The 13,201-nt window shown below is 34.5% G+C and overlaps 2 protein-coding genes across 3 annotated transcripts; one reads left to right on the top strand and one right to left on the bottom strand.

Moving 5' to 3' along the window:
- Window positions 1–8,475: 8,475 nt before the first annotated feature.
- Window positions 8,476–9,491, top strand: LOC107480051 (uncharacterized). 2 transcript variants are annotated; one of them, XM_016100172.3, is made up of 3 exons: window positions 8,479–8,933; window positions 9,013–9,030; window positions 9,101–9,491. In XM_016100172.3, exons 1-3 carry the CDS (start codon window positions 8,531–8,533, stop codon window positions 9,289–9,291), a joined length of 612 nt encoding a protein of 203 aa, XP_015955658.1. In that variant the 5' UTR covers window positions 8,479–8,530; the 3' UTR covers window positions 9,292–9,491. The 2 variants fall into 2 exon arrangements, with proteins under 2 accessions (XP_015955659.1, XP_015955658.1); XM_016100173.3 differs by lacking the exon at window positions 9,013–9,030 and having other exon boundaries at window positions 8,476–8,933; window positions 9,101–9,344.
- On the bottom strand, window positions 9,481–11,250 carry LOC107480050 (probable WRKY transcription factor 41). Its single transcript, XM_016100171.3, has 3 exons — window positions 10,642–11,250; window positions 10,409–10,537; window positions 9,481–10,312 (listed from the first exon to the last, which is right to left on the bottom strand). Exons 1-3 carry the CDS (start codon window positions 10,959–10,961, stop codon window positions 9,661–9,663), a joined length of 1,101 nt encoding a protein of 366 aa, XP_015955657.1. The 5' UTR covers window positions 10,962–11,250; the 3' UTR covers window positions 9,481–9,660.
- Between the last annotated feature and the right edge of the window lie 1,951 nt (window positions 11,251–13,201).

The raw sequence follows: 13,201 nt of genomic DNA, 5'->3' as shown, positions 1-13,201 counted from the left end.
TTCTAGGCGTTTAAATGCCCAGTCTCTACCTTTTTTCTGGTGTTCAACACCAAGAGGGATATCTCTCTGGGCATTTAAATGCCCAGAGTTATCCTCTATGGGCTTTTTGTTCTTATTATGCTGAGGTTGGGTGCTTAAGGTTTTCCCACTCCTCAGTTGAATAGCCTGGCATTCATCTGTTATCTGCTTAGATAACTGCTGCCTTGTTTGACTCAACTGGGCTTTTACATTTCTATTAGAGGCATGAGTTTCTCACAAAGCCTCTTGTAATTCCAATATTTGCTGGGTAAGGGTGTGTAGTTGCTGAGTCAATGGGTCTTCCTGTTCTGGAGGGTTAGGCTCAGTAGATACTGCCTTAACCTCTCCTTTTATAGAAGTCTCAGCAGATAAGTACAGATGTTGATTGATGACAACTGTCTTAATAAGCTCTTGAGCTTCTTTAATGGTCTTTCTCATGTGTATAGAACCACCAGCAGAGCAGTCCAAAGACATTCTAGCCATGTCTGAAAGCCCAGAGTAGAAGATGTCTAACTGTACCCATTCTGAAAATATTTCAGTGGGACATTTTCTTAGCATCCTCATATACCTCTCTCAGGCATCATAAAGAGATTCACTATCTCCTTGTTTGAAGCCTTAGATGTCCAGCCTCAGCTGGGTCATCTTTCTTGGGGGAAGGTATTAATTTAAAAACATGTTCGCTAACTGTTTCCAAGTTTTTAAATTTTGAAAAGATTTAATTTTGAAAATTGAAATTTGAAAATTTAAATTTTAGATTTTGAAACTTGAAATTTTAATTTTTTAAAGTTGAAAATTTAAATTTGAAATAAGATAAGATAAGATTTTGAAAAAGATTTGATTTTTGAATTTTAAAATTAAGGCAAGATAAGATAAAAAAAATTTAAAACTAAAATCTGAATTTTTGTATACAATTTTCAAAAAAATAATTAAAAATAAGAAAAGATATTTTATTTTTTTTATTTTTGAATTAATAAGGAGAGAAAAAAACAAGTAAAAGACATAAGACTTAAAATTTTTAGATCTAGCACCCCTAATTTTCGAAAATTTTGGAGGGAAACACAAAGGGACACCAAACTTAGAAATTTTAAGATCAAAACACAAAAGAGACTCAAGAACGCTTTGAAGACTAACAAGAACACAAAGAACACAAGAACACATAAAGAACACCAAACTTAAAATTTTTAGAAAATCAAAACACAATTTTCTAAAATTAAAGGAAAAATAACAAGAAGACGCCAAACTTAAAGAATTAAAAGAAAATATTTTTGAAAATTTTTAGAAAGAAAAACTTGAAGAGAACGAAAATTTAACCAAGAACAAAAATAAAAGACTCAAACAGAAAGCTAAGGATGCTTGAAAATGAACTGCATGAAAAAGGTTTTTGAAGAAGCTTAAAAATTTTTGTAATTGAAAAACATGAACATGTAAGACTAAAAAATTTAGAAAATTACCAGTGACACAAGCAACAAAGACTCAAACCAAGAACAAAAATTGAACAAAGAAAAGACAAATATTTCTTGAAAAAAGTCTTAAAATTTTCGGAAAAAATAAGGAAGAAAACAAAATTTGAACAAAGAAAGGAAAAAATATTTTTGAAAAGCTTTTTTTTTTCCAAAAATTGAAGAAGAAGAAAATAAAATTAAAAGACTCAAATAAAATAAAAAGTACCTGATCTAGGGAGCAAGAGAATCCGTCAGTTTGTCCAAACTCAACAATTTCCGACAACGGCGCAAAAAACTTGGTAGCACGAATCCCTACACTTTCGTACTGTTGTACCAGCAAGTGCATTGGGTCGTCCAAGTAATACCTGAGCGAGTCAGGGTCGATCCCACGAGGATTGTGGTTTGAAGCAAGCTTTGGTTATCTTGCAGGTCTAGTCAGGGAGATCAGAAGGTTGTTGGATATGAAATTGTATTAGGACTTTTGGAATCAGCAATAGGGATATGTTGAAGGATTGGAGTTGCTTTGCCTTTCTGAATTACTTCTGGTATTACTGTCTTCTCTGCTTGTGAATGATTTCTTCCCTGGCAGGCTATATGTGATCAATGCCATGGGCGGTGGTCATTGATCTCCTCTGCTTCAGATTGAACGCCATTGGCCGTGGTCATCCAATCTGACGAAGGGTGAAGCGCTAGCAAGTCATTCTCCTGGCGATCCTACTCAAAGTGCCACAGACAATGTCGAATCTTCTGGATCAGAGAATGCTGCTTCTTTGGATTCTAGCCCATACCACGGAGACCCTAATCTCCCCAGAAATCGGCTGAACTGATGTCTTGAGAAGTCCCCAACGAAGTCGTGGATTAATCGTCTGAGAAATGTATAAACATAGCTGTTGGCTCGTGCTTTCCAGTCACGTATTCACACGAACCCAAGTAGACGCAGGTGTTTATCAAGCACGTTCATCTTAGTGTGGTGAACAGAGTTGATTGTTCGATCATCCTATTCACCACATTGAAGAGCGGATATACATCTTAGAAATAAATCAAACATGGATCGGAGAAGAAATAGTAATACTTTTATTAATTCATAGGGCTCAGCAGGGCTCCTTCGCTAGAAACTCATAATGAAAGTAAAATACAATGAAAAAACGAAAATAGGGCTGAATGATATGCGTGATCTCTGTAGATTATGTAAAATACACTTTAAATACTAAACAGATGATTAGTAAGGGTAAAATAGTCTATTTAGTGCTAAAATACCCTTCTAGGGCCCACTTGGTGAGTGTTTGAGCTGAGCTTTGATGAGATCTACGTGCTAGGGGACTTCTTGGGCGTTGAACGTTGGCTAGAGGGTCCTCTTTGGGTGTTTGGATGCCGGTCTCTGCTTTTGGGCGTTGGACGCCTAGAAGGGGGAAGGAAGTTGGCGTTGGATGCCAGTTTTGGGCCTTCTAATCCGAAACAAAATATAAACTATTATATATCGCTGGAAAGCTCTGGAAGTCAGCTTTCCATAGCCATTAAAAGCGCTCCTTTTGAACTTCTGTAGCTCCAAAAAAGCTCTTTCGAGTGTAAGGAGGTCAGATCCGGACTGCATCTGCTGTGCTTTCTCTATCTCTGAATCAGACTTTTGCTCCAGCTCCTCAATTTCAACCAGAAATCACCTGAAATTGTACAAAAATACAAAAACTCATAGTAGAATAAAAAAATGTGAATTTAACACTAAAACCTATAAAAACTTAATAAAAACTAAACAACATATACTAAAAACTATATGAAAATGATGCCAAAAAGCGTATAAAATATCCGCTCATCACAACACCAAACTTAAACCGTTGGTTGTCCCCAAGCAACTATCCGAACGGGTTGGTCCGGGTTGGGTATCCACAGGTAGGGTATATATTGCCAGCCCTAGATCGAAACTACTTTATTGACTCATATCTTTTTGTTTCCAGAATTTCTTTCTCTTTATTTTGTTTATTTTTTAGTATTTATTGTTAATCTTGATGCTTTTTACAAGTTTTCATGGTACTGAGATTCCAATCAATGATAAGAATTTTTTTATTATCTTATGACTGATTAGAGGATAAATAAATTTTTTACCAACTTGATTCATATTTTTCATGAGGATGGTTTTCTGCCATACACCTTCAGATAGATTCTACAACTTAGAGGATATAGTAACCTGATGCAACTTAGGGCAGTAGATGCTTCTGTATTTCTCTTTTATGATAACTAATTGAGATAGGGCTAAAAAATTAATATACAAGAAGGAGCATTCATACTTAATTACTTCAGATTTGGCTTTAAAATTACATTACTTTACCAATATACAAGTTGTCTACGGTTGAAAAACTGAAAAGGTTGGAAGTTGCAATTTGTCACAAAAGCTGGATGTTAACATTTTCTTGTTTGGATCTCTCTCCTGCATGCTCTCTTCGTCTATTCCTTTTTCTTTAGCTTTTTTGTTGGCTTTTTGTAGGCTATAGTTGTCGCACATGAAGTTATTAGGCTAATACCAAATGTGGCTGATTCGTATCACACCCTTGGACTTGTCTATTATGACCTTGAGAATTACAAAAGGGCAATGGATTTTGATATGATTGCTGCTCATTTGACTCCAAAAGATTCATCCCGTTAGAAAATGCTTTATGACCGGTCCAGGAGAGATGGTTTATTATTTTGTTGCATCTTCATTCTTAATTAGTTATGCTTCTAGAACTATTTAGCTACATGAATTTTCATTCCCACTTGAATCATGAAAGTGGTTAGAATTTCATCTACTAATCATGAAAGTGGTTAGAATTTCTTCCAAAGCTGAGATTATGATCTTTACGTTTTCATTATTTGATCACTTCTGATTTTGACCCAATTATTTATTTAGAAGTTGACTTTCATTGTTAAATTTATCTTTTACTACTTTCTTTTAGTGCTATAAAAAATGTGGTCAAGTTGCCATTTCAATCCAAATTCTTGAAGATTTTCTAAGGAGTCAACCAGACAAAGCACATGCAAGCTTTGTTGATCTCTTGGCTACTATAAACATGGAAACTAAGGCACATGACAGAGCTCTTCAGCATATTGAGCATGTTTGAATAGTAAATTCAGGGAAAAAAATGCCTTTGAACCTGAAAATTAAGTCTGGAATCTGCCATGCTCATCATGGAAACATGGAGAGGGCTTAGGTGAGTATGTAATTTTACACGCTTGAACCTTAGAATATCATAGGTCCTAGATGGTAAGTTATCATGATTTCTATTACTGGGTGTTGAGATTCCTTTATGATATCTCCATGTATTATATACTTATTTGAATTTTTACAGAAGAGAAATGCGTGTAATTTTTTGCTGAATTTTCTATATTATGGGGATTATTGTCATGTTTTTGTTTTTTTATTTACAATTTCACATTAGATATCTAAATCCTCTGTTATATTATCATTATGTGGAGTTTAGGTAATCTATGAAAAGATATAATGCTTCCCTTTGTTTCTGCATTATTTGTATACTATAATAAGCATTTTACATGATTAACAGGCTTGCTTCAGTGACCTAAAATCAGAGAATGCAATTGAACATGTTGAGTTGGTCACAGGGGCTGCAGACTCCTTAATGGAACTTAGGCATTATGACTCCGTATTAGGAAGTAGATAATGTGAGAGTTGTAATGAAGTAATCATGAAGTTTCATATTTTGTAATGAAGTATGTAAATGAAGTAGATAATGTAATAGTTGTTGAAATTATAATTCATATATTAGGAATTCATAGGTAGTTGTTATGACTTTGATTTTTGGCATTTTGTTAGAGTATGTCACGTGATCAAATATACTATATTTGATGACAAGTTTATGAAGGTTGAATTAATTGATTTAAAATTACTGGTGACTATCTAAATTTTACAATTATCTATAAATTTTGTAAGATTTTATTACGAAGATTAAAAAATGAATAATAGAACCTGAACAAACTTATAGCCACACTTAAAAGCATAGCCATATTATACCGCAGTCATCAATAGCCACGCTTTAAAAACGTAGCTATATCTCTCACTATTGGCATACTTTAAAAGCGTAGCGATATCTCTTGTTATTGTCACGCTTTAAAAGCATAGTCATATCTCTTACATATGGCCAAATTTAAAAGCGTGATAATAGATAAAAGCGTGGTGACAAAAAATGTGACAATAGAACTGACATGCTTGCAAAAATGATCTTTTCAAAAACGTGTCGATAGCTTAAAAAATGACAAAAAATTATTGCTATGCCTTTTTTTTACTTTTCACTACTCTTTAAAAGCCTAGCAAAATCTTAATTTTCTTGTAGTGGCTCTGTTGCATCCGCGGAAAGGTTTCTCCCTCAATCATTCGACATTTCTCAATTCTCAATAAAACCCATCTATTAACTTGAAAGAATAATATATCAAGAAAAAGAAGCAAATAGTGCATGCCATGTTGCAATTACATTTACAAAAGGTGTACAGTGCTGTGATTAACAAAATACAACAATATATGATGGATATTATCTAAAGTTCAGTGTGTTCAACAAAATTCAATGTCATGTAATGTAAGAGTCATATTATGGTGAAGATTATTTTTTAATAATAAACGAAAATTATATAATACATATTTTTTAAAAAATTTAATTACAACTATCAGTTTCTCATTTTTTACTCAACTTTGTTATTCTTTAAAATAATTTCCTTACTAGAAAAATTACTTTTTAATTTGGTGCATGTTAGAATGCTTATATTATAGTAACTATAGTACTACGATATCTTAAAAGATATGCCTAAAATTATAATACTTTTTATTTAACAATATTCTTTAATTAAAAAAAAAGTGTTAGCAGAGTCGCAGATAGGGGTGTACGCGGATCGGATCGAGTCGGATATGGCTGAAAATTCGATTCGATCCACACAATTTCCATCGAATTGGATCGGATATAAAATCCGCATTTTTTAGTGTCGGATATCGAATATAGGATATATCCACATAATTGAACCTTCTCTTTTTAATTATATTTCTATATAAAAAATCAATAAAATTATTTCTTTCACACTTTTAAAATTTGCCTTTTAACTTTTTATTTTTTTTATTTGCACTAAGGTGGAAGGCTAACGACAAATTTTTCGAATATTGCAAAGGCACAAAGTGGACAACTTTCTTAAACAAGTAAGCTCCATTTCTATCCTTTATTAAACCGAGAAAAAATGGTTAAGGTACACAGATCCTGGTCAGTCTGTGCCAACTGCCAACTTGTGCTGGTTTTGCCATTTAATTTTATTATGAGTAATACCCCAAATAGGTCCCCAAGAAATTTACCATCCGACAGTTTTGTCCCCCACAAAATTTAACTAAAATTTTGATCCTGAAATTCTCAGATATCCCCCAGATACGTCCTCAAAACCGTTTGATCCGGTTAAAGTGGTGACGTGTCAGGTTAACTGTGACATGTCACCTTTAGGACATTTTGGTCCCCATCCACGCTGGACAAAACGACATCGTTTCGGGAAGGACAAATTCGTTCCCACTTAGACAGAGAATGCAAACGGTGTCGTTTTCATGGTGGGGAACTATTTGCTTTATAATAGTATCTTAGGGGACCTATTTGACCTATAATTCGTGATGTTAAAAGAAGCTATATTTACTTCAACGCAAACCTTAAAAACACATTGACATTGGTCCGTTCATTTATCAAAATAGTAACATAAACCTGAGAACCCAAACATGTTAACCACACAAATATTTGGCTTCAATAGCAATACAAACCAAATCAAGTCAAAAGAAGGTTTATTTTCTTCAACATAAACTAAACGAAACCATTCTAAACAACATAACGTCTTCTTCCTCTAACATAATAAAAGGTGGTAACATAACTAAGACAACAACTTTCACACTAATTCTTAGAAGCATCATTTCTTGAAAGAATGGTTCAACCCTCGTGTTGGAATGAATTTGAACAACTTAAATACTATGTCACTAGTTGCAATTGATATTGTCTCAGCACTAACACTCTCCGAATTCTCGGTCATAATTACTGTCTCTTTTGGACGTCTAAAAGAAAGATGAGCTTGGAATAAACAATATTGTTATCACCATGTTTCAGCAATACTGTTTATTCCAAACTCAGCTTTCTTTTAGACATCCAAAGGAGACAATAATTAAGGCAAAGAATTTGGGGAGTGTTAGTGTTGAGACAATATCAGCTGTAACCAGTGGCACAGTATCTAAGTTGTTCAAATTCATTCCAACATGAGGGTTGAACCAGTCTTTTAAAAAATGATGCTTCTAAGAATTAGTGTGAAAATTGTTGTCTTAGTTATGTTACCACCTTTTTCATATTGGAGGAAGAAGACGTTATGTTGTTTAGAATAGTTTCGTTTAGTTTATGTTGAAGAAAATAAACCTTCTTTTGACTTGATTTGGTTTGTGTTGCTATTAAAGCCAAATATTTGTGTGGTTAACATGTTTGGGTTCTCAGATTTATGTTACAATTTTGATAAATGACCAATGTCAATGTGTTTTTAAGGTTTGCGTTGAAGTAAATATAACTTCTTTTAACATCACAAATTATAGGTCAAATAGGTCCCCTAAGATACTATTATAAGGTAAATAGGTCTCCACATGAAAACGGCGCCGTTTGCATTCTCTGTCTAAGTGGAGACGAATTTGTCCTCCCCGAAACGACGTCGTTTGCCCCTGATTCCAATACGACGTCGTTTTGTCCAGCGTGAATGGGGACCAAAATGTCCTAAAGGTGATATGTTACAGTTAACCTGATACGTCACTATTTTAACTGGATCAAACGGTTTTGGAGATGTATCTGACAGATATCTGAAAACCTCGTGGTCGAAATCTTAGTTAAATTTCTTGGGACCTATTTGGATTAATCTTTTATTATTGTTGTGGTTGAACTGTTGGAGTCATCTAAAAAGTAGGCCCACATACTTAAACAGTTAAACGAAGGAAAGCCCATTAGGCCCGTTGTAGAATTGGAGTTGGACTGATGAAGCCCGTTTCGGAAAATGTGGCGTGAAGAGATGAGACGAAGCGAGTGGACAGAGGAGTGAGGAGGAAGATGTACGACATGAAGATGGCAGCAGGTGGCGGTTCTACCATCGGGTTGCCTTCTTCATCACTTGTTGGTGGATCCCCAAAGTTTATGTTCCGTCCGTCCTCAAGTTTTCAATCTCACTTGGCTTCTCCCTCCTGTGAACGAAAACTCAACAGTTACAGTTACAGCTACAGCTACAGCTACTGGGTTTGCAGGACGAAGAGAGGAAGAGGGATGGTGAGGGGGTTGCCGTTCCCTGTAGATCCATGGGCGCCCTCCATTGACTCACAGAGCATTGCTTCCCAGCTGTTCGCATTCTCCCTCTTCCCATATATAGCCTTTCTCTACTTCATTACCAAGTCCAAGACTTCCCCTAACCTCACCCTCTTCGGCTTCTACTTCTTGCTCGCCTTCGTCGGAGCCACTAGTTAGTTTCCCTTCCTTTCACATCTCTTCTTTTATGCTTCCGATTTCAATTATTTAACCACCTCCATTCCATTCTGCAGTACCAGCTGGGATTTACGGTAAGTTTCATTTCACTTCCTAAACATACATACATACATATATTAAGCTCTCTGATGATTTTTCTGACAGCAAAGGTGCAGTATGGGACTTCACTCTCCAACGTGGATTGGTTGCATGGCGGGGCTGAGTCGCTTCTCACTCTAACTAACTTGTTCATTGTCTTGGGACTCCGACAGGCTCTCAGGAGCGCATCCAAATCCAATTCTCAACAAAACACGCCAGATTTCAAAGATAACAAAAGTCGCTTCGAGGACCTTTGATATGCTTCAACCCTCTTGGCATTAAAGAAATATGCCGATTTGTACCATTCTGCATATATTGATATAAATCTTCAACTTTCCCAAGCTCTCTTCGACTTTCCATATTTTTATATTTAAAAAATAGATAAATTGAGATGATGTAATCATGTAACTTAATTTGCCCTATTTAATCATTCAGTCTCCATGCCCTTCTGTATAGATTTAGTATTATATGTTGTAACGTGCAAATTTGAAGCATTTATTTATTTGAAGGAAAATTCTGCTCAAGAGTGCCAACTCTGAGTTTCTAACATTAACTACAAAGACAGTTCTAAGTTCTAACCATTTCTGGCTCATTGTTTTACAAGTCTACAATTGCCTCAAGTGCTCCTAGATGTTCTTGTTGTTAAGGGCTCTAGGAGAAAAATCCAGGGTATTGGGAGGGAAATTTGGATCAATTTCCACTGGATCAAGTGAGAAATTGAACTCCGGAACTGGAGAATTGGTGGTGGATGTGTTGGTGGAAATGATCTCAGTAATATCTGATTCTGAAAGTGGCCTATTATAGATCCCATCAAGCTCATTCATCTGGAAAGACGTAGATGGCAGGTATTTAAATTCTTGCATGTTTGGATATAATAAGTGAGTTTGGAAATGACTGCTCAAGAAGGATTCGTTCTCCAGGGCTGAAGGAATCAAGCTGTAGCTTTCTTGTGCCATGCTTCCAAATGAAGTTGAAGGGAAAGTGAAAGGATATTCCATCTCTCCATTTGCCACCATATCTCTTTTAACTGTCATAATGGTCCCGAAAGTTGTCAGGCTTTCTTCTGATGTTTGTCTATGCTGAATTTCGTTACTATGACATTGCAGTTGCTCATGTTTGTCTGGCGATTTCGGTTGCGGAACAGCCTTGTTTCCCTGAGAACAGGTATGCCTTCCTTTGTAAGTTATGTCAAATATGGTAGGATCTTCGTCTGATCTCTGTACTTGCTTCGTGGCCCAGCACCCCTGAGTGTTCCGGAAGGTGCACCTATAATAACTTCTGCAAATGTCAAAATAGATACAGGTAAATCCATTGTTTATACATAAGAATTCTTGTGAAACTTGTCTCAAGCAGGATAAGGGAAATTCCTCACACCTGGGATATTTGGCACCAAGGATATCTTTCTGTCCATATTTTCTCCAGTTGTAACCATCTTCATGTGGTCCTTCAAGGCCACTCTCAAAGCTCACTCTCACTTGATCTACCCATTTGGCCATTGTCTTTCTGCAACAGAGTTTCAAAAAATTTATAGCAGTGTTAGTATAATTTATTAGACATAGCACATAGCTGATGTTTTCGTGGCAGAAAACTGCTCTTGCGAAATTTACCTTTTCTTTGAATCGTGTTTAAACTCTTGATTATGATTGTCCTCCCTCAGAGGACTTGCGCTGATAGATATTGGTGACTCTGAAAACAAGGTTGCTGTTGCTGTTGCTTGACTCATGTTCTGAGACTTGGAAGTTGATGCATTCCATCTTAGAATTAGCAGAGCTTTTTCATACGACGATAATATCCTCTGCAGCAACAAATCTTTTGTGTCAGCTGAATATGTCGCATTCATGTCTTCCTTCAACCTTCTTGCTACCTCCATCCCCTGAACTAGCTCGTTGATGAGTATGTTCTGCTCCCAGCGCCCGTCATTTTCCATTGTTGTAGTGTTTATCACCTTAACAAGATCAAGTTTGATGGTGCGTTGATAATTTGATGCACTAGTTCATCACTTCTACTCTGGAAAATGGAAATGCAGTCTTGTCAACCAGTATAGTTTCTTGTTCTGCAGCAGGGTTGGAAGCTGAAGAAAAGTGCAATACGTTTGGAATAGTGAAGTACAGTAATCTATGATCATGGGCTTTGAAGCTCAAGTGGATTTGCTGAGTTTGAAGTTCGATGTTGGTGCAGAGAGAAGAAGGCGGGAGTGAGGCTTAAGAAGCAAATTCGGTTTGCTGAATGAAAGGATTGAATGCCTTTGTATTTAAAGGGAAACCATAATTGGATGTTTGAAAGTCCAACTTTGACTTGGAAAACGAGTTTTTCAGCTTAAGACTTGGTCAGTGAACAGTGATCACTAGAATGCTGACCCAGTCCACTTAACTCGATAAGTATTAAGTTACTCTGTGATATGCCTTCATGATGAAACATGTATATGGTTGCTAGGGTCACCACAAAAAACATATATATGGCTGACGAATTTTAATTGGAAAATGCATATCTTCAAATTTAATTAGTAGTAATTTATTTTTAACTCTTATTAATATTCAAATAATTAACCTTCTTCTTGCCATTCAAATGATTAATTTTATTATTCAGTTATTAAATAATAATCATTTAATTTATATATCGATTATTTTTACAAACAAATATTATATTTATTTTTAAAATCGTATTATAATTAAATTTGCTTACAAGATAAATCCTGATATACTTTAAAAGAAGGAAAAGTTTAGGGGTCAGTAATTTTATTGCATTTTGATTAGCATGTAACTAACAGAAAAAAATGGCTATGAACCATTGAATGAAATTTCACACTAATTTTATATCATCAAATTATTATTAATGACTAATTAATAACTACCAATCACATTGCTGTCCCTAACATTGCTCTTAAAAGAATTTGTGTATCTCTTTCGATATAAAAGTCTTCACTTTTAAGAAAGTGGGAGGTAAAAGATTGACCGTCAAAAGCTCTGTTATACTAATAGTGTCTTAGAATTGAATTTAGGTAATAAACTATTATTTATTACTACTTACATAACGTAATGACTAATGAGACTTATTAGTTCATGTGAGGCATGATTACTTAAAATTAGAATGTCAAAGTTGGAAATTATAATGTATGAATGGTGGAGTCGTCCACAGAATTTTCATACTCCCTTCCGCGTTGTCGCTTTGATGCCTCACTAAGATTATTTTTTCTTTGACCAATAGAAACGAGAGTGTTGTATTATTTTCCTTTTATAAAAAATCTTACAGAGAAGAAAAAAAGACTACTGACGTGTACTATGGTTGTTGCCATCAACCGCATTTCTTAGTTGATTTTCACTCCATGTGCCCCAAAGTCAACATAAAAAAATATATATTGATAGTACTCTCTGATGTGTCTACTTTATTTTTATTCACTAACCAAACTACACGTTTAAGGAAAAATTAATTGCTGCTTTAAGCAAATACAGTTAGCTATGGGTTTTCATAATTATCCGTTCGTATAATTACCATAACATTAGACATGGACGTTGAGATCAATTCCCTAATGAACCTCAGAATCAACTCTCTTTCCATGTTCTAGTCCAGCGACGACCTTTTTCGTATTTGACTCTTTCGTTGTATTTTGTACATCAGTACATATACAGCTAATTAAAGAAAACAAAGTTCTTCCTGAAAACTCTTGAATGAGTCGTTATACTTTAATTTGTAATGAGATGGCTCGAATTATATAAAGTGCAAATATTAATAAGAATTATTTTTAAAATGTTAAAACTCAAACTAATAATGTTACTTAAGAATTTATGATTTAAAGTGCAAATATTAGTAAGAATTATTTTTTTTAGTTTGTATATGAAATTTATTATTTTAAAAGTTAAATTCAAATAAGAATTTCAATGAAAATGTAATAGAAACTAATTTGGTTTGTTTAAATTTATTTTAAACATTTTCATTATTTTTAAGTTTTTAATTATATTAAATGCATTATGTTAAATATTTTAATTTTGGACCCAATAATTTTAATTTATATTTGTCAGTATTTTTAGTCTAGTAAATTAATACTATATTTTTAGTCGATACTTATAAATATTGTTAACTAACTATTAATTAAGAATAATAAATTCTATTAGTCTTATACTCTTATAATATTATTATGTTAAATAATTTTAATCAATATAAGATGATGGC

The sequence above is a fragment of the Arachis duranensis genome, chromosome 3 (genome assembly GCF_000817695.3).
Source record: "Arachis duranensis cultivar V14167 chromosome 3, aradu.V14167.gnm2.J7QH, whole genome shotgun sequence".
Classification (NCBI taxonomy): Eukaryota; Viridiplantae; Streptophyta; class Magnoliopsida; order Fabales; family Fabaceae; genus Arachis; species Arachis duranensis.
Note: the sequence above shows the minus strand (reverse complement) of the source record. Positions and strands in the feature narration are given on the sequence as shown.

Coding starts and splice junctions, on each gene's coding strand:
- LOC107480051 (XM_016100172.3), top strand. CDS start 8,531: ATGTACGACATGAAGATGGCAGCAGGTGGCGGTTCTACCATCGGGTTG.
- LOC107480050 (XM_016100171.3), bottom strand. CDS start 10,961: ATGGAAAATGACGGGCGCTGGGAGCAGAACATACTCATCAACGAGCTA. Junction 10,538..10,641: donor AAACACGATTCAAAGAAAAG/GTAAATTTCGCA, acceptor ACTCTGTTGCAG/AAAGACAATGGCCAAATGGG. Junction 10,313..10,408: donor CTTGGTGCCAAATATCCCAG/GTGTGAGGAATT, acceptor TGACATTTGCAG/AAGTTATTATAGGTGCACCT.